The sequence below is a fragment of the Helobdella robusta genome (assembly GCF_000326865.2).
Source record: "Helobdella robusta unplaced genomic scaffold HELROscaffold_52, whole genome shotgun sequence".
Classification (NCBI taxonomy): domain Eukaryota; kingdom Metazoa; phylum Annelida; class Clitellata; order Rhynchobdellida; family Glossiphoniidae; genus Helobdella; species Helobdella robusta.
In genome coordinates, this window is record NW_008705269.1 from 559,952 (window position 1) to 582,566 (window position 22,615).

A 22,615-nucleotide genomic window follows, 5' to 3' on the forward strand; every position below is an offset into this window, starting at 1 on the left:
ATGTTGTTTGCGGGTGATGGGGGTCTTGAAGATAGTTGAATTTGTAAACTTTTTTTTTTTTTTTTTTTGGCTATCTGCACCATGGTTGCACGTTTTCCATTTGTCGCCAAAATTTAAATTACCTTGGCAGATTTGAGTGCGTTGGTCTTTATAAAATCTGATTATAGGTTCGTATCAGGGAAGCTGTTTGTTAAATTCGTTCTGTTAGTGTGTTGTTGTTGTTTGTGGTTTCTCTGTTCATAGCGTAAATTTCGTCTTTTTAGCAAATGGGATTAATTCATCGAAATCTTTTTGAGCTGCGATGACTGGAGAAATTGTGTTTGGAAAAGCTTTTATGAACATATGACATACGAGTTCGTTTCACACTCCAATTTTATTTGCAGTCGCTAATAATTCTTGTAAATAATTCTGCCGTATTTTTTTAGTATTTCCGATCAAGCGAGCGAACAATTCTGGTTTTGTTCTTTTGTAAAATGATATATCATTTCACCGCGGTTTTGAGGTCGTCATAATTTCTATCATGAAACAAGTGTTGTGGTAATTTTGCAACCAAATCTGCCGGTAGCGATGATAGGATATGATAAAATTTTGTTTCCGATGAACTAACTTTTTGGAGAAGAAATTGAGTTTCAGCATTTGCAAATCATCTTGTCGATTCTGTATCCATAAATGTGGGCAACTTGATGGATATCATGTCGATATTATTTAATCCGGATTCCGCCATGTTAAAAATTTTAAATTTATTACGGAGAAGTCTGAAGAATCACATCGGGGTCACCAATTTGTTAGTACGAGCGTTCTGCAACTAACAAGACACTTTGTTGTGATGTAAAATAAACAAAAAAACACAATTCAGGCGTAAAAAAATGTTAACTTTATTTTGACGTGAATCTCAAACCTTCTCATTTACAAGCTCTTAGGAAAAAGAAAGAAAAAGATCGAGAAAAAAGCAAAGAAATAAAAATTAACATAGATTAGGTAACATTGAAAATTGGAATAATTTTTAATAATAATTAGTATATAAGATAGTTAATAAATGAATGTTTGATCCTTACATATCCTTATACACTCTTCCAAATATCCGAAGAATGTTTTACAAACAAACAGTGTATATGAATATTTGCTTAAACGACGCATTTGCCATATTCAAACCTGGCCACAGCAAACAGGACCTGACGCTTTCGACCATTAGACTATTACAAAGATAGACAAGCTCTAAATGTTATCTTTAAAAGCTGTCGTTTATTCACTTTGATTTTAGCCAGCAAGATTGCAGACCCTCAGCTTTCCTGGCATGCCTGTTGCCATTGGATTACTAATATAATTCGGCATCAAAGTAATATGAATCTGAAATTCATCACAGCTTTGTGTTTTGTTCGGCTTCTGAATACCCGTGAATGTTCTTTTTTTTTTCTCGTGCCTTTTAGGGCATTGTTCGCCAATGTCGCAATCGACCTCCACAAAACCCGATCTTCAACACTTTGCAGTAGTTGAAATGTGGTGATAATTAACAATTGATACAATGACTTCACAAATGTTGTTCGTTGTTGAACGCGATTTCTTTTCCCTGCAATCTTTCCAGTAGTTGTTAGATTTTGTTGTTTTGTTAGTAGTTGTTAGATTCATTTCTTTTCATTTCTTGTTTTACTTTTTCAAATTTTCCAGTCTGGTTCAACGTTTTACGTTCCATGTTGCTACAGTAAAAGGTGTATTCAACTTGTCACTATCATGTTTTTTTAATTGGTCTGTGTTTGTCGATGGTTTTTTTTGGCTAAAGTTCTGGACAGTAGGCTGCCATTACTTGCTTTCATCTTTTCTACTATATGAGATTATTAAATAAATGAGTCAAACAAATAAATAAAAATGGATGAATCATTAAAAAGTATTTGACGTTAATATATAATAATTACAGTAAAAATAATCCAAAAATAATAATGCATGAAAAATCAAAAAAATAGTAATTAAATTACATGAGAAAATAAGCTAATTTAATAAAGTTATAAAAGGATTAGGGTTAGGGTTAGGATATTTCAGCAAATAATACTGAAAAATTTTTAAATATATAAAAAATTAAACAAAAAAATTCAATATAAAGTTAAAATAATTTTAATTTAAAAAAAAAATTTAATTAAAATAATTTAAAAAAATAATAATTCAGAAATAATGCATGAAAAATAAAAAAAAATAGTAATTACATGAGAAAATAAGTCAATAAATTATAAAATCAGCAGGATAGGGTATTTTAGCAAATAATAATACCTAAATATTAAACAATAAATAATTAAACACTAATTTAATGCAATATACATTCAATTTAAACTTTGAAAATGGAAATACATAAAATGAAACAATATTAATAATATTGTTTTTTAATAACTTCCTAATATCTAATATTTAAGATTTATAAGATTCTATTATTAAACAGAATAAAAGAAGATAAATAATTGAATTGTTATAATAAGTCAGTATTAAAACATTAATCAAACAAAATTCTAAATTAAATACAAATATTTTTAAATTAAAAAAAACCGTTAAAACGATACAAAACGGTACCAAAGTTATATAAAAATAAATATAAAGAAATAAAGAAAAAAAAGAAATAAATATAAAGAAAAGGCGTGAATGTTAAAAAGGTTAAAAAAAATCAATCTATCTTGTGCACCTGCTTTAGAAGTTTTAACGATAAACACAACAGTGTCTATGAATATGCGTGAAAAACACGCATCACACACATTGCATATGATAGGCGAGGATCTCTTTGCATTAGAACAGCAATATTAGACGATTTTAACCATTACGTGTTCAAGCCGCCTTTGATTCTATTTTTCCTTTATATATACCTTGGGCGACTTAAGACGCAAAAGATGCAATATATTTTCAAATAGGTTGCATTTATGGATTGTAAAAAAATTGAGCTTCAAATTCCAAAAGCTGCAATTTTGAAAACATTAAGTTAACATTTAGATAATAAATAGACTGATTAAAATTGTTCACAAGAAAAAAAAATTGTAAAAGTCTATGACCCATTTAATTTATGTATTGCTAAAACTTAAAAACTATTTTTTTAAAAAACAGGATGCAATTATGACTAGTGGTTATTTATGCTCATTTAGCGACATGGTAGTTACCACAGTTTTTTTTGATGATGTTATCGATATTTGTCGTCAAGGCAGTGATATTGGGCGACTTCCTTTAAAACAGTTTATTGGTCAAGATGAAACTAAAGTTGTACTTTACTGTTTTTTTATTTGTAACATGTTTGAAAATGTTTGTGTTATTGGATAATTTTTTTACACGTAGACCAAATTAACGTTTGTTTACTTTAGCTCTTCTGTTAATCAGCAATAAGTTTTTTATACACATTCAGTTTCAACATATTCAGTTTTAATAAATATTTATTTATTTTTAATTATATCCTACTTATTGCAATTTGAGTTACAACTGAATTAAACTTGAATGATTTTTAGTATTACCTATACTTTAAAAAATATTTATTACTGTATTTGCAGATTCTAAAAGATTTCAGAAAAATTTTGTTGAACAACTATTTTTCAGCTATTAAATTTGCTGATGACCATCCACACAAAACATTTTGGTATGTTATGCAAGCAGGTTTATATATTTCCCCTTACTAATGTTTAAAAGACTGTTAATATTCAAAGTTTGTTAAAATTCAAGTATGGATTGCTGTAATATAGCAAAAATCATTTATTTTCTATAGAAAACCAAACGGACTGCAAAAGAATAATGATCTGTCGAGCCAATGCGATTTGACGTCTTGCATAGTTGTTCTTCTCACGGAAAATTTTACGGTCATCAACAGACTTTGATTTTTGCTATTGCTCGTATGCAGCTTTTTTCAGCTATTGCACTTTGTACACTGTCATTCTACCACCTAGTGTCTCGTTCATGCTGACGTTTTGTACAAGTTTTCCCACAAACTGTAGTTGCAGCGTTTATCAAAACGGTTTTGTGAGTAATCCAATCTGTACTGTCTTGCGATTGGTGGTCTGTATGGCGACAATCTGTTGAAATTTTTCTCGATGATTATTGCTTTTCAGCTTCCACGTTTTCATTCTCCGAGGCATTTGATTAGACTTATGTTGTGACAGTTTGACTATCAGGTTTGCCGCAAGGAATCTATGTTGGGCGACAAATGATTCGCCAGGTATAACTTAGACATTTTTGGTTAGCCTTCGGTGTTGTTGCTTGACAGCGAAGAATTTAATTTGCGTGGCTGATGATCTACTTTTGTATGTTATGAGATGTTCCAATCTCTTTCTAAAATATGTGTTCAGTAAACAAAGCCCGTGACTTTCAGCAAACTCAAGGATGCTATTACCATCTTCATTCCGTTCTCCGTAGCCAAAACCGTCATGTACGTTGTCAAAACCATCTGTTTTCTTTCCAACGTGGCCATTGAGATTGCCTCCTATCAGGATTGTTTCAGATTGATCCACATGAGACGTAATTAATCCTTATAATATAATATCAGTACTTTTGGGCTAACGGTTTTTTGACAAAAGTCTAACCTCATTTTTGGCCGTCTTTTGACCATTCCAAAATAGTTTATATTTTTCATTGTCTGAGTTGATATGAAAGACACAATTCGATTTCCATTGGGTCTCCTGAAGGCAGCAGATGTCAATCCTTCTACCTTCTACGCAGTTTCCATGCTGCGGCCAGTCAGTAATCCAACATTGAGCGTTCCAAGTCTTAGTACCATAGAGGGGCCATTCTAAATTTTTTTGTAACATCCGTCCGCTATTGCATACTTCCCTGGGATTCTTAGCACCCCTTGACCACTTAAAGCCTGCTAGAGGCCGGTTGTTTTTGTTTTTGATGGCATAGAATAATTTAGGGAAAGTTTTTACATCCGGACACCCATCCTGACGACAACCACCAGTTATAAGCGGAGGGCCTAGCCTTTTGCTCAAAAGCACGCAAGGCAGCGTGGATGAAGTTTTGGACAAACAACGTCCAAAATTTTATTTAATGATTAATTGTTTTATCATGTCTTTCAATTTAAGGATGGTTCTTGGAGAATATCAATTAAATAAACTAGATTTGAAAGAAGCTGAAATGTGTTATGCAAGAGCGTCATATTATGCTGGTATCCAGTTTGTGAAAAAAATAAATACTATTCAGGTTAATTGCATTAATATAATACATTTTTTTGTTATCTGTCATTTATTAGTATTATTTTCATAAAACAATTCTGTAATTTGAAATTTGAAAAGTAATATAGCGCCTAGTTTTAACATTTAGAAACTAATTTTTTTCAAGTTTTACGAATGGGAGATTAGAAAGTTGATTTTGTAAATATTTATAATTGTAAAATATATAATTTATTTATTTATAATAATATATATAAATTGTAATTGTATACATATAATAAAACAATCAAACAGACTGCATCGTTTTATAATCTAACAACCGAGTAACATCAACAATTATCAAAAATAGCAAAAATTAGCAAAAATATTTAATTCGGAATTTTCCGAAACCGCTCAAAAATATTATGATCCAAATACTTCACATAACATGTTGAACATAAACTTAACATTTTGCAGAAATACTTTTGCGTTTGGAGTATTTTCAAAAATTGTATAAAGATTATATCGGTCAGAGAAGAACGGTGATTGAAACAAGATAAAAAAATCTAATAAGTTATAGATCGGATCGATTCTTGGCTGATTCTAAATTGTTCGACTTCTCTATCTATTAAATCTCATGTCTTAGCTTTGATTTAACTATTATACGTGGATCGTCATATTCGTAATTTTCTCACTGCTCGAACTATCACCTCTAGATTTTTGTAATTCTCTTCTTTACGGTCTTCCTTCCTACCTTTTAACTTTACTTCAAAGAGCTAAAAATAGTGTTGCAAAAGTTGTTTTAAATATCGGTAATTTCTTCCAGCACAGATTCACTCATTCAACTACATTTGTTACCAGTACGTCAAGCATTATATTTAAACTCGCCGTCCTCACGTATAAATTATTCAATCATCAACAATAAGATGTTCAACCATCATATCTTCATCAACTTATATCGCGTCGTTCATCAACTCGTCAACTTCGTTCGTCTTCATAAACTCAGTTGCGTCAACCAGTTAGCAATTCATCAGTTGTCAACAAATGTTTTATATACAGCTCTCCTTCTATATTGAATGGTTTGCCTGCCCTTATTCGTCAAAAACTTTCCAGGAAAACGATTAAAAAACGATTTATTCAGGTGAAACGTCGAAAGTCATTGTTTATCCAAGCGCTCCTGATGCAGATATAAATTAATAATAATAATAGATAACAGGTATGTCACCGACAACTAGATCAGAATTATAAAACTGCTCTACCAAAAAATCAGGTAGAGCAACTTGATAGCATTTGGGAACATAATGTGATATATTATTTTCTGGGAGCTTTGATCAATAATGTCATCGTGAAGAAGTGTCACTTAAATTACCGCTGAGCGAACGTTTAAGAAAGCTCAGAAGACATTGTGATTTCGTAATTTTTGTAAGGAATAAATTATAAACATAAAACAAACCTTTTAATTTTATTGACCTGCATTATTATTTTTGAAGCGACTAAAATATTTTTTAAATACTTCAAATTCAATTTTAAAAAAATTTTCTTTTAAAAGAATAATTTTATAAAGCAAGCAGAAGTCGCCATTTTTTTTTCAAAATTTGAAGAAGCAGAACGCATATATAATTCTATTGACAGAAAGTAATTTATTTCTGTATTTTTCATTACCTCATTTTATTAATTAACGTTTGACGTTTTTAATTAGAGATTTGGTCATTGGTATGTTTGCGAAAATTGGAAATTATGGAAAAGTGTTAGAGTTGATGGGTGGAAGCAATGATTGGTGGAAAGGAGATAAAGGTAGAAAAGAAATTTTAAATAAACTAGCCGAACATTATTCTGATAAACGGATGTGGTATGTTAAAAAAGTTTAATTTTTATATGCTTCATTAAATAAATGGGATGACGTATTTTTTTCATTATAGCTAGATTCAACTTTTTTATTATATTTTTTTTAGTGTTAGATCAGTCGGTAGAAGACTATGTCGCCTTATTATTAAGCCATGGCCTCGTTCGAAAACTGCCCTTTCAAAACTCAAAAACTATCACATACGTCTGATGCCGTGATGTGTATGTACGCTGTGTGGTGGCTATAGGTACAGCTTCTGTCTAATTCTAAGTACAGAAGTTTAAAGCTACAAAATAAAATATTCCTATTGCAATTTCCGCGTATCCTCCTTTAATTGGTCTGCATTACAAGAATTAAAAAAAATTATAATTTTTAATTATTTAATTACTGTCATGATAATTTCAAGTATTAATTTTTTTGTTATTATTTTTATCTTTTGTCAAAAAACATTAGAACAAAATAAATTTTACCAACTTTTTATGATAATAATGAAGTAATTATAAAAACAATAATAAACATTATTGTTTTTATAAATGTTTGATTAAAATATCGAAAGTTATTTAACCAAGTATAAAATGGCGAATAGTTATTTTGTAGCTTTAAATTTCAAATTTTTTTACTATGAAACTTTTTTTATCTGACTAATCCTGTTTGAAAGGTTTTTGATTCACAAACACACTCTTCTGGGGTTGTTCTGAGTAGGTTTTTTATTTAATTGTTAACGCACTCACAATTGTTTTCTACCAAATAAAACAGTTAGACCCTGAAGGTCATTGAAACTACATAGGAATTACAATACGGGAACTTATTTTCAGATGGAGTTAACGTCATGATTAAACGTTAAAAACAAAAACCTATCATTTACAGTGCTCAACTTAACGTTCATACTGACAATATTAAATTTTATATTTATTTTTGCGTGTTTTAGCAAGGTGAGTGTTTTAATAATATATACAGAATTGATCAAGCACGAATAGGGAGTTTTATACAAAAAACGTTTTTGCAGATAACAGAGCTTCCGTAGTCTATTCCAAATTGTTGTTGATAAATTTGACCAAACTGACTATTTTTTTGGACTAACCATCAGTTAGAGCAAAAAAGAAGTTACTCATCATCCTGCTCTACACAAGAGCTTTCACGGTACACATACAGGGCAAACTTTAAGTAGTTGAGAACATTGTTTCTTCTTATATTTTTAAGAAAATGAAAACCAGGCTTTTTGATTTTTTCGGGATTCGGTTGATGATATGATGGTGTTCGGTTGATGATATGATGCTCTTGATGCATTGAATGCCTCTGGGGAGAACCTTTCAAGTGGACAAAGGGGTGGGCAAAGATATATTTACAAAGATGAGCTTATTGGAATTATGCATGCTCGCATAATCGCATGCTTCCTGCATTGATGGGAACATAAACGGTTTAAAGAAAACATTTGGGTCAAAATAGAAAAGTTTTTCATATGAAGATTCTTCGTTTCATTATGGAGATCAAGTAGCAAAATAAGATTTCCAATCTAGCGGTTTTAGACAGAGTTTGCCTTAATAGTTTTAAAGTTGAACAAAACACGAGATACGTATTTGGATTTTTGTCAGGTCTTCAATGACAATTTGCGTCACGTTTGCAGAAACAGTAACAATGATGGTACCAAAAAGTCTTAGAGTTACTAGACTTGTTTGAACGAATGGGAAGCTCGAGTTAGAAACAGAACTGGATGGAGTATGACATTATGTACAACTTACAGTTTAATGCCGCTATTTCAATCAGGATACAAACATCATACTTTTGACAAGCAGAATATTTAACATTTAATATATTTAGATTTCAGTGCAGCATTTGATTGCGTTAACCATCTATTCTAAACCGTGTTTCAGGGGTGGCAGCGCCTTAGTTTAGATCACACTTATTTGGTACAACTTAGTATACAATTTGGTATACTTCAAAAAGAAATTATCTAATATTGCAGTAATGACGTCTGGAGTCCCTCAAGGCTCAGTTCTTGAACCCATTGTCTTTACATTGTATACTACAAAATTATATGTTGTTATTATTAGTGGATTTTCATGTCACGCTTATTCAGATGACATCAAAATAATAGCAAGTAGTGAACCAGAGCAATTTTAAAGTAATGTTGAAAAACTTGTTGAATGTCTTATAAAAGTAAAATTAATTAAATCAATACAAATCGCAGTTTCTACCTATAGGTACCCGGCAACAACTGTCAAAAAATAAAATTCTATCAAAATTAGTAAAATAGTGAAATAGAAATTTGGCGTTTATTTTCGATTCCATTCAATAATCAAATAAAAATTTTTTCAAAATAATGTTCATTTCAGTTTCGCCAGTTACATCGCATTCGAAAGTCACTGAGTCAATCTACGATACACGCATTCATACATTCAAGGTTATCCTTGCTTCATGGATTGCCTGATCTGTTTATTGCTGTTCTCCAGTCGAGCTGCAAAAATTGTTGTCGGTGGTGGAAATTTAACCATGTGACGCTCATCTTGAAGGATCTGCATAGGCTCACAGTGAAAAAAACAATTATCTATAAAACCTGCGTAGCCAGAATATTTGGTGAATAAAGTTAAAAAGAAACTAGCTTTTTTAACTCGTCTAAAGTTGAGATCCGATTTCAGCAACCTGCTTCTGGTGCCATCTACTGATCTGCGGACTGCTTCAAGAATTATCGCTGTGTCTGGACCAGTTGTTTGGAATTATAATAATAACAATAACAATGTCTTTTTATATAGCGTAATGGCAGGCGACTGAGACGCATTATCATTATTACAACAAACACACGGTGCATAAATACACGTGAATCAACGCATCTCATACTTTTGCATCTTTTTTTGCTTTCGAACTGCATCAACAATGCCAGGCACCTTAGCCATTACACCATCGCGCCGCCCATTATCTATAAAACCTGCGTAGTGATGTACAAGCCGGAATATTTGGCAAATAAAGTTAAAAAGAAATTATCTGCCAAACTCGTTTAGAATGTCTGGGTTGAAAATTGATGACTTTAAAAAGAATCTGAAAATACTTTTTTTTATTGTTATAGATAGATAATATCTATTAATTAGAAATTATTTATTTTATTATTTTACTGTTTTGGATAATGCTTTTAAGAAATATTGTGTTTTTTAAGCGCTTTATAAATTTTTAATAAATTTTTAATTTTTAACAATTTTTTGACCTAAATGAAATAAATCCTAAATTATTAATTTCATATAAGAGTGTAAATAAATAAGATGTAAAATATAAGGCACGATTCTCTCATGCTCGTTGATCAACAAGTGCTTGAGAGTTTGAAATTGAAATTGGTTGTGTTTTCTGTCACGAATTTATTGTGTTTCTATATGACGAGCGAATTACCGCGCTAATCAGTTTTTCATCAAAAAATTTTGTTCATAATATTTTAAAAAAGTTAGATTAAATTTGTTATAGAAACCAACAGATGATATTTCAAATGAATTAATAATTAACGAACAGTTATAGACTGAATTTAAGTTAAATTTCAAGTTTTTATAATTCGCGTGATGAAACTAGGTTACTTTCATGGCAAATTATAAGCTCTAAAATTTCAATTTTGTTTTTTTGGAGAATTGAAAAGTCTGGTCGTAACTTGTTGAACAACTTGGCATTGGACGTACATTTTCTGCATTAAGTAAGGTTCACAAATCTTCAACCAGTTGACAATCAACGACAGCAGTTTTTTTTTGTATATCTGTCCGTGTTCCTTGCGTGAGCCGTTGTAGAATCACAGTTCGAAACAACATGTTTATTTGTTTGGCGATAGTGGATATACCCTTAACCCACTTAAATAAGTTTGCATTAGTGGAAAGCTGCTGTATTAAATACTTTGTACTAAAGTTATAGTACACCCGTTAAATCTTCGACGATCTTTGACCAACGCGACGTTTGTGATAGCGAAATTCATTTATTACTTTGACCAACCTTGGCATTGAAGATTGTCCATATGGTCAAGGCTGGATGCAATTCTTGTCTCTTCCAGCAATTTTAGCGACTTTCACCGAACCTGACTCCCCTATCATCCTAATTTTTTAAAATTAGATGACGTTTCACGCCACAAACAAATAGTTTCATATCGATGCTTCTTGATTTAAATAATTTCGGATTTTGACTTTTGTCTTTTGTACTTTAATGAGATGATATTGTGACCAGTTAGAGCACTTCGGACACGCAGCCACTGATTGGCGTGGTCAGCCATTTTCCACAACTAAGCCGTCAAGACCGATGATGATGAGAGGTTATAATTTTGAATTTAAATTGTAGCTCAGTTGGGATGAATCGCCTTAAAATTTGTAGTTTAAAATCATGGTAGTTTGATAATTTTGTTTTTATTGACTCTCTAGCTTTTTTGTCGTTTTACTCATAACCATCATACTCATAGTTCGCCCAAATATATGAAACTGTCACCATTTTGAACGACCGTGTTTTGGACAGTTAGATATGTATTAATTATAATATATGTTTGCCTCACCTTGGAGCTAATAAATAATAATTATTACTGCATGACGTATGATAACTACGCATGTTCTCATCAAAAATATATTTTATTAATATTCTGCAGTTTTTCTGTATTTTGAAACAAAATAATAAATAACCATAGCAAAACATTAACATTAAAACATTAAATTAAATCTAATAGGTCTAATGCTATGGAATATTACAAAGAAGGACAAAATGAAGCCAAACAAATAGAATGCTGTTATATGCTTCAAGATTATGAGAGTTTAAAAAATATTATAATCAACGTTCCCGATGATCATCCTATTTTAATGGTAAAGCTGTTTTATTTAAAGCTATTTTTAACGATCAATCGTTTTTTTAAATTGATATCTAACTCTATTTGTTTTGGTGTATTAGTAGATTATGTTCGACCGAATTAAATTCAATTAAAAGTTTTGTTTTTTAATTTTGCTTACTAGAATCTTTTAAAAATTGTTCAATTTATTGAAAATTGAATTATTATCCAAGTTCATCATGAAAATTTAGAAACTGTTATACTGTTTTCACAAATCATCAAAGCAAAGTTAGTTCTTTAGCAAAGTGAGTTACTTAGTTGGTGTCGTATTCTTCATCTAACTAACTTTGCTTTGTTTTAAGTAACTATATAAAATAAACCAAACCAAACCAAAATTGATATAAGGCTTAGATAAAAAAAGAATTTTCCATAAAAAAAAGAAATCATACAATACGTTGTTTATTTGTATATATATATATATATTATATATATATATATATATATATATATATATAATAATACACAACGTATTGTTGTATATATACAATGTATTATATATAGGTGTGGTGTGTATACGAATTTATTTAATTATATATATATATTATATATATTATATATATAATCTGTAGTTTTCATAAATTACAGCTCTAATTATGGTAGGGGTATATATACATATTGTTACAGACGTGAAGGCGAGATAAAAATTAGTAATTAGAAATCAAAATGAAACGCTTGATAATTTAATTAAGAGGCGGAGCCAATTAAAACGGTTGTAAAAGCGAAAAAGCGTAAACGATTGAAAGTCACGTGACGTGGCACCACCAACTATATAAGGAGGAAGACCCACACGAATAAAACACGAACGAAAATAACGAACGAGAGAATAACGAGAATAACACGAGGAAATAACAAAAGAAGTGCAGCTAATCAGAAGACGGAGCACTATTGACGTAAATGTGATTAATGTGAAATTATGTAGTTATTAGGATTGTTATTGTTTCTATTACTGCTGGTATTAAATAAACGTTTGATGTAGTTTGCGTTAAAAGTTGTTTTGTTCATCTATCGGAGACCTACGGATAAACGAACTCTTGACTATCGTTGGAAGCTACAACACTGTGTTGGAGATATAGCGAGTACTAAGCTATAACATCGGTGTTCGTAGTTACGAGATCGAAGAGGTTACGACACTGGTGTTAGAAGTGGTATCTTCAGATTACACACTGGTGACAGAGGTAAGATTCCAATAGCTGAAAGCTCACTGCAGTAAAGAATACCAGGACTAGAGAACTCAATGTAATTAGTCGGACGAAACAAACTTAACTACTGACGAATAGTTGTATTCCGTGATTTACCTGTCGATTAGTTATTGTGCTGTATTCTAACGATTTAACGACCGAACGAATGAGTGATCGATTGCGGCAATACACACAAGTGATTGCCTGCACTGTTGTCTTTCTAACAAAGTCATCTAAAATAAGTCTGCTTAGGAATCAAAAATTCACGTAAAGAGAAATAACGATACCCTACAAGTCAAAGGGGTCGGTTATAACAATATATATATATATATATATATATATATATATATATATATATATATATATATGTCAATCTTCGATTTGCGTCCACAGATCCAGTTCCTTGAGGTAGGACTTTGTTTTCTTTGCCATCAATTAGACGATCAGTTGTATCCATTTCATTTAAATTTAGAGCTTTCATGTCTTGTTCGATTGTTTGCGACCAGGACTTCTTTGGACGGCCTTTGGGACGTGTGCCAGGTACTTCAATATCTGCAAGAGTTCTGTAGATTTGATGTGGTTCTTCAGACTAATTCGTTGCATCTATTGGAGCATTTTCATGTAGGTTCGTTGAAGTTGTTGTTCCAGTTCGGTTGTCATTGGCACTGTTTCTGCACCATATAGCAACACCGGACGTATCACAGTCTTGATCGTGGTGGTAGTGGGATGTCACGCCGCATCAATATAGAGGCAACAAAGACTACAAAAAGATAGCTATATCTTTAAAAATAACAATCACAACAACATTATCAAGACGTTACTATCAAGACGTCTCACAATACATACATAAAAAGGAGCCATAAAATCTCACTTGCAATCAACACACAACACATGCAACTTCAATAACCCGACAAATTCTTGACCACAACACAAAAATAAGTTATCAAAACACCAACACAATATATCTAAAAATTGCAGTTCTAATATATATCATGAACCCTAAATTAACATCTAACAAAGAATGATAACATCATTGCCAACTCGACACCTTAATATCAACTTCAATAACAATGAAAAACAAAGGAATGACTCAACAAAGATGATCAATAAATTACCAGCTAATAAACTTTGATAAAGAATTTTGTAGTGTTTAAAAAAATTAAATATTTTGGTCACCGGGTTAGCTCAGTTGGTAGAAGCTGCTAATTACGCGTTGGCATGGTTTGAAAACTGTTTGTCCAAAACTCTAAAACTACCATACTCGCAATGACGGATCTTGACAACTTCATCATTTTTTAAATGATGCCGGTGGAGGAGAATTTTGGAGGAAAATGTTTTATTATGTTTCAATATTGGCTAACATTTTGGTGAGGGAGGCCAACATTTGTGGCTGACGATCTTATTGTCTTTTAGCACAAAAACTGCTCACACAAAGCCCCGGCCCCCAGATCCTCCACTGCATACGCATATTGTACGTTGTACGTTGTTAAGTCTAATTAAGAATCAATCCATCTTCTACTACCACCAATTAAAACTACAACACACAACCTTCGTCAACGTTAGCATAACTATCAAGTCGCCACCCAATACATATCAGGAAAAGACCTTCATTACAAGACACCTCAAACATATTAACACTCAATAAAACTTTATCATTCACTCAACTAGCTTTATCATTCACTCAACTAGTTTTTATTTATTGATCACCTCACTAACTCACTAAGCCATCATCTATAACAAACTACCTTATTAATTTGCCTTTTCATGCCATTGCTTTATTTTAGTGTCAATTTATTTTTTTATTATTTATTTTATTCTTTTTTATTTTACTTTTCATGTTTAAACGTGTTTCTTTCTCTGTTTTTTAATTATTTATTTGTTTAATTTTATTACTGCCTTGCGTGACTGCGTGAACGATTTCATCTTTGATCATGTAATTTGGGGTTTTTGAATGCGTCATCAAATATTTGAAGACCGTCTTTTTTTCTTTTTTTTTCCATGGTTTTTTTTCACCAGGTTATTGTTTCTGAAACCCGCACTATTTCCTTTCGAGTCATACCCAAATCAATGATAACTGAAAATTAGGTTTTTTGCTAATTATTTCATTTTATTTTGTTTTATTTAAATAAAATAAAATGTGGATTGTTTCATTTCTTTGTTGTTGTGGGTTCATAACCGTTTCAAAAATAATTTCGATAGGAATTAGGAAGGTTTTTCACAATACTTGGAATGTGTAGGGAGGCTGTTCAAGCTTATTTAAAGGTTAGCGAATTATGACTATGAATTATTATTTTTATCCTGTAAATAAATTTACCTTCAAGCAAACTGTTTAACTCATTTTCAAATAAACACTCTAATAATGATAACTGAGAATTAGGTTTTTTCTAATAGTTTTGAAATTGTAAAGCAGTTTTTATTATATTTCAACTTTTCCAAATTTTTTAAAACGTTTTCCCAGTTTCATTTAGTTGCGGTGTTTAAATTAGAAGTATTAATTGATTTGGTAGTTGCTTATTTAGTAATTTGGTTAGCTTTTTATAACTATGATGTCAGATACAAAAGAATTTTTGTTATCTCGTTTGGCGGTGGGGCGACGGGGTGAATAAGACTTTTTGAGGTAAATTATTTAAATATCAGATTTGAGAACCAAGATTAGTTTGTTAAAAAACTATGAATGTTTTTTTGTACTATTGAAAAGAAAAAAAACGGCACTCACAGAAACTGCTATCACAGTTTTTTTTATCTGTGTGATCATGATGGTTTTATAAAAAACAAGCTAGTCGTGTTTGATTTAATTTAAAATAATGCACCATGGTTTGGCTACCGTTTCGAAACCTCTTTCACTGTGGCAACATGGAACGTTAGAAATTTGAGAACGTAAGAAATTTTAAAACGTAAAACAGGAAATGAAAAGAATGGATCTCAGAATTATAGGATTGAGCGAAACATGACGTGGTTGGTTTTGCGGTATAGGTGAAGGCACTCCCACGACCCGGGTACGAATCCTGCAGTTTCTACAGGTTCATCCGTGTAGCCGACCCCTGGCCAACCCAGCCATCTATCCTTTCGAGGCTGGTAAATGGGTAGACGATGTAAGTTGTCGCATGTTGGCCAGCGAGATGGCGCAGTGGTTCAAATGCTCGCTGAGTCGAACATCTCAATGGCTATCATATACTTAGTGTATATGATGCGTAAATACATGCATAAATACATGTGTACGTCGTGTGAAAAAAGATAAAAGCTGCTTCAAATCAATGGTTGAAAATATGAAGAACATACTAAAATATATATAGATATATATCTGTAACATTATAATTGGTTCTGCGTATGTCAGAGCTGTATGTCTGTAATAAAGACTGCAAAAATATCAAGTGAAGAACGCTAAATTTTGGTGAGATCAAGGTCAAGTTAGTTTAAAACGTTGAAGTACAGAATCTTTTTCAATTAAGTAAATAAATCTAAATATGAAATATTTAAAAATGTCTACACAGAATCAGCAAAAGAAGTTATATTTGTGAAAGAGGAAAGAAGAGATCAGAAATAAATAACAGATAACATCGTATCACTAATGAATGAAAGGAGAAAAGTGAAAGGCTGCAATCTTGATAGACGCAATATCTGAACACAACAATCAAAAAATATGGTTAGATGACGAAATCATTGAAAAGATCAAAAACAGTAATACAATTGCAATAAATAAATACATTGAAGAAATCACTAGAAAAATGGCTTGTACCGTCCTGGATGCATAAAAGTTAAACAGCTGCAAAATTCCTGATCTATTACATATTTATTGCATTGCTTAAAAAGCCTAATGCAACCGAATGTGAATTGCATCGAACAATCAGCTTCATAAGTCATCTTACAAAACTTCTCTTGAGATTTCTAATAATAAGAACCCGAAGCAAAAACAGATCTGAAATGTGAAATGTCTAATGTGGTTTTATCGAGGATTGTGGCACAAGAAACGCTATCTTTTTGCTACGAATGATCAGTGAACAAGCGATTGAAATTAAGAAAGACTTGTTTATATGTTTTGTCGATTATTGCGAAGCTTCTAATAGCGTGAAACACATGGAGCTTATTGGGAACAAAAAGCAGCGATGAAAGTTGGTAACAAGATGACTAGGTTTGTCGAAATAGAGAAAGGTGTTAGGCAAGGCTGTGTGTTTATTCTCCAGACTTGTACAATCTCTATAGTGAAATCATCATGAGAAAGATAGATCTACCTGAAATATCTATTGGAGGCTTGAATATAAACAATAATGATATGCTGATGGTACAGCTCTTGTAGCGGAATTAATGGAAAAACTGCAAACATTTGTTTTTAAACCGGTTGTTGAAAGTGATAGGAAAGGCAAAACCTTCTGCTCCATAATCATTAATGGTAAACAAGTCGGGTTTTTTGGAAGTCGATGGTTGGCAATGTTAAGGCAACGATAAGACACGAGAAAAAAGAAAGAAAACTAATTTTGTTAGGTTTATATCGGATGAAGTCGAAATGACAAGGTTTTTTTAATGCTGTTTTTCAGGTTTAACAATGTTTCAAGTTTATGTTTCTATCCCGTATGTTTTAATTATAGAATTTGAGAGTTTTTTCAGCTAGCTAATAATTGCTTGGGTGATTTTTGAGGGTTTGGCTTGAAACAAAGAAATGGCATTTGATATATAAAGTCCGAATACATCTTATATAGTAAAAAACTAGAATTTGATTATGTATTAGCCTTGTTACTTCAAGTGGTAAAATTTGCTTAGTCACGGAATTTTTAATAAAAATTTGTGAAGTTACTTGAAAAATTAGTTTGAATTGAGTTCTGGATCAGAAGTAATATAAAAAATTGTGTATGATTATGATTTTGTTTATGTAGATAAATGTCTTGGCCAAAGCACATATTTGATTTAGGATATATTGAAAACTATTTTATTTTCTTTCTTGTTTGAGGCGGCATTAACTTTTTTTGTTTTTTTTTTCAACCGACTTCAATCAAACACCTGAATAAAATATGTTAAAACTGTTTTTATCATTTACATTTTTACCGTAGTTGTCATTAATGAATACCACTGTTGAATTGACTTTTTTAAAAACCCAATTTTACAAAATTTGTTTGCCTTTTAAAAATAAATCGATGTACGTTTTTCCAACTATGCTCAATCCAATTTTTTTTGTTTTTTTGTTCCCATGTTACCTGTAAAGTCATAAATGCCATTTTTTTCAGGCGTTAGTAAATCTATGATTATGCTGAAAATGTGTTATTCCAATTGCAGAAATAGCATTTTAAAATTAACACCATCTTTTAATTTGGGTGGAGCAATTTACTAGCAAAAGATCCATAGGCTTTTCATATATATGTACTTTCCTTACATAACTTGAACCATCACAAAACTGGATATTATTCTTTACAGTATTTTATTATTTTCATGCAATATTTTAATATTTTGGGTGAGGTTTTTTCGATTATAACCAGTTTCTTCTTAAAAATCATTGACGATGTTTTGTAAATTTTATTGATAATTTTGTTTGTTGTTGTTAAATTCAAGATAAATTATACGTAAAATTTATTTTTGAGAAGTGTAAACTTTAAATGTTGGAAATTTTATTTAATAAACACGAGAATACGTTTCCAATTTACATTTCTTTGTAAAAAATACTAATCTAATCAGTTTCGTTCGTTGATCATCATTTAGTCGAAAATCATTCAAAACATTCTATGTAACTAGTTGCACGACTGATTTTTTTTCTTTTATTTTATTTAATCTATTTTTACGCACCCAGATTATGGTGGATGTTATTTGATTGATAAGTTGCGATAACTTTCCTTACTGTCTGTGAAAGCCCGTAGCGTTTATTAATATAACTTGAGTAAATAAATTGTTGCGTCCAGTGTTAAATAAGTCTGTGTCATTTAGTAAAAAATCATAGTTTGGCCTATCTGGTTTATTATTCTTATTTTTGGCATCCAAGAAATCTATTTTTCTGATTATATACAGACTCGGCTTATTTTTCTGTTTAAACCTAGGCTAATTTTGAAAACGATTATACATAGTAGTTGTTGAATATTTTTGTTTCAAGTGTAAAATGATTGATGAAGCTATTAATGCTTGCATTTTTTTAAATCAATGGAGTCTTGCTATTGACATTGGTAATGATCATAATAAAGCAGAGATTGATTCGCTCATGATGACACATTTAAAGGTTATTTAGTTTTTCCATTTTTTTAAATTGGTTTTTTATAACATGAAAGTTAGCTTTTGGAATTTGGATTTTATTTAGTCATAATAATCAATATTTTTTAATTTTGCAAACCATAAATTATGAAAAATAGTTTTTAATTTTTTTTTAAATTATAAATATTCTCAGGAAAAAGAAAAAAATTTTGAAATTGTGCTGTTGTATTGCAAAGCAAATCACTATTTGGAAGGTGCAAAAATTTTGTTTAAGGTACAAACAATATTTTAACACTTTATAAAAATTGGTTATAGTTATTTTTTCATTTTTTCATATTTTTGCTATCCTTTGTTGAAAAACATTTGTTAACACTGCGAAAAAATTATTTTAAAGCTTTTTTTCGTCAATTTGATTCATTTTGTCTGGCACTCAATGTTAAGTGTCATTAAAAAGATGTAGATATGTTGATAACGTTTATATTTTCAGTTTTGATTATTAACAATTTTTTGTTTAAAAACTTATTATGAAATCAAATGTTGTACATGATCGCTGCATTGGCTGAACTTGTAAAATAAACTTAAAAGTGATTTTATTAAGTCTTGAGACTTATTGTTTATTAAGTTGGGTATTTGAAAGTGATACAACAACACACGTTTAGACGACATTTTCCCCGAGATCGGGGGTTGCCGTTTGGCTACCTATGATGAAACCGAAATACCCCTCGACGCCATTCCATCATAAGTAATTTATTTGGCTAATTTTTACGCAAGACGCCCTTCCTTACGCAACCACAGTTATAAGCGGTGGGCCTAGCCTTTGATGATCCAAGATCACTCACAAGGCAGTGAGGGTCAGTTTAATGTCATAACCAGGACATTGATAGTGATTGAAAGTGATACAAAACTCAAATTCTTCGCATGCTTAAACAAAGTTTTTTGTCATAAATTAAAGTTTACTTTCAAAATTTTATACCAAGGCTGCATCGTCAACAAACAATCATATTGTAAACAGATTGCCGTCAGTTCTGGTTTTTAATTGATCATTAAAAGATATATTTAGCGATTGCAGACACAGTCTTTTTTGAAATGGGTTTCTTTTTCTCTACCCGGATGAAATTTTAAAATGTAACTGCCACTTCCCGTGCGGCCGATTTTATTAGGTTAGATTAAGGGTGTTATTTAGATAAATTTAAATTAATTTAAATTAAATTTACCGTTAAGTTTTTATTAGAATTTGTGAGTTTGTTTAGGTGAATTAGGTTAGATAAATAGATTATTGAACGGATTGTTGAACAGGCTGGTAAACTTAAAAAAACATACAGCAGAAGTAATCAATGAAAAGATGGATGCCAATAATACTTGATTTCAAAAGTTGCCGATAATGATGAATAAATTATCAAACATTTTGAAGAACTGAATTCCAGCCCCTGGTTATTTTTAGCAGTTTTTGAATTAATCCCTTTTGTGAATGTGTGGTTTTGAATCAGAATTTTCATTCTCTCAGATGTGTTGCTGGTCAAAGTTTAAAGTTTTAATTTATTCATAGCGTTTGGCTTTAAGGCTACATATGTTTGGATTTGCTCCTTCTTTCTTTAATGGGACTATGATTGTAAAAAGCTATTTGAAAATATGACTGCAGAACACGGTTCATTAACAGAGGCTGCAAAAAATTTATTAGACTTTATTAAAAGCTATTGATAAAATGCTGATTATTAGATTTTCTGGTGACAGTCAAATTTTTGTACCGCTCCGAAGTGAAATTGACTATCAGCCACTTGACACTGTTCAATAGTTCAATAAGCGTTGAAAGACCGACCTGGTTGATGTTTGGTGTTTAACTATTGGACAATAACTGGGTCTCCATTTGAGTTTGACTTGAGTGTGTCTGTGTGCAAAATAATTTTTTTTTCAGTATTATATTTTAAAAATCAGGTTTTGACAGACGCAAAAACTGTTACATCATACAAGGCAGTAGTACAAAATAAAACAAATAAGTAAATAAATAAATAAAAAACGGAGAAAGAAAAATGTTCAAAAAAATAAATTAAATAATAATAACAAAATAAATAAAAGAAAAGAAATTGACAATAAAATGAAGTATTGATAATAATTTTGATTACGTTTTCTTTTCATAAATTACAGTTTAAGTTTTATTGGGGGAGTTGGATATTTGTAACTTTTTGTGTTATTTATGGTTTTTAATAGATTAATCTGTACGGATTAAAGATGAAAGTTTGCATTAAATTGCACTGCATAAGATGTGTTGTTTTTGTTTATTTGCGCTTGTTCCAGTTTTTTTAAATTAATGTTTCACACGTGATTTTCAATTTGTCTTGTGTGGCAGCAACTAATAGCATAATAATTAGAATGATAGTTAATTAATTGAAACATTTTCAATAGAATAAGTGTAAATTATATCTTTATTTTGTGTTGCAGATAGCCAGTGAAAGTTCTTTGAAATCATCTAGTCCTCTATTCATTAAAAAACTTTATCTGTTATCTGCATTATTGGTCGAAAAACACCACGAAATTAATAAGAAATCCAATAAATCTAAAGTAAAAAAGTACAATGAAGAGGTTAAAATTGTCTGACGCATTAAATTGATGTACTATAATTTTTGTATTTTAACTTGTTGCAAAAGTTTTTAGAAGTAACTTTTTATGTAACCCACTAATAGTTTTCTTCAAGTTTTGTTAAAATCAATTAAATTAAATTGCATGTAACGCATTAAATTGATGTACTATAATTTTTGTATTTCAACTTGTTGCAAAAGTTTTTAGAAGTAACTTTTATTGTAACCCACTAATAGTTTTCTTCAAGTTTTGTTAAAATCAATTGTTGAAAGAACCAAGCTGTGGGTTCATTTTGTTCTATAATACTTTAATTTGTACATCAATATCGTGCTGTTATTCTGTTTTAATTTTTTGGTATTATTTTCTAAATATTCAGAACTGTTTATGTTATTTTACTAAAAAACTTTATAAAAATCAAATTTAATCACCTATTTTTTTAGTTTGTTTTATTAATTTCTAACAGTTTTTGTTTTAGTTTTTAATTTGAGTCTATTTAATACTTTCAACTTTAATCAATACTTTCCATAAATTTTCAGGTACACGTGGTATTAAATGAATTATTGGTGGATGAAAATCTTTCTTCTGTTATTACGAACGCTTGGAGATGTGTTGAAGCTTATCATTTCTATATAATGGCTCTTAGGCACTTTCATAAAGGTTATTTTAGTTTTTTTGGTGGTTGTCGTTAGGAATTAGGCAATTCCAGATACACAAAATTTTTTGACACAAACATCTTCCATGTCATCACAAAAAAAGAAAAGATCCCCTATTCCCTGGAAGACCTTTAATGGTCAAGGGGTGACAATATCCAAGAATTACGCAACAGTGGAGGGTTGTTGCGGCGGAAAATCGGGCGTCCCGTCCTGGAATATCAGACTTGGCACTTTAAATACTGGATACGAGATCGTCGACATGCTGGAAAGGCGAAGGG

The 22,615-nt window shown here is 30.8% G+C and overlaps 1 protein-coding gene across 1 annotated transcript; it reads left to right on the forward strand.

The window, feature by feature from the left end:
• Nucleotides 1-11,612: 11,612 nt before the first annotated feature.
• On the forward strand, nt 11,613-19,402 carry HELRODRAFT_86462 (hypothetical protein; the record flags this gene model as incomplete). Its single annotated transcript, XM_009027922.1, has 4 exons — nt 11,613-11,744; nt 15,145-15,207; nt 19,016-19,138; nt 19,304-19,402. Coding segments are annotated over 4 exons (417 nt in total), but the record flags the coding sequence as incomplete, so codon positions are not given.
• Nucleotides 19,403-22,615: the final 3,213 nt, after the last annotated feature.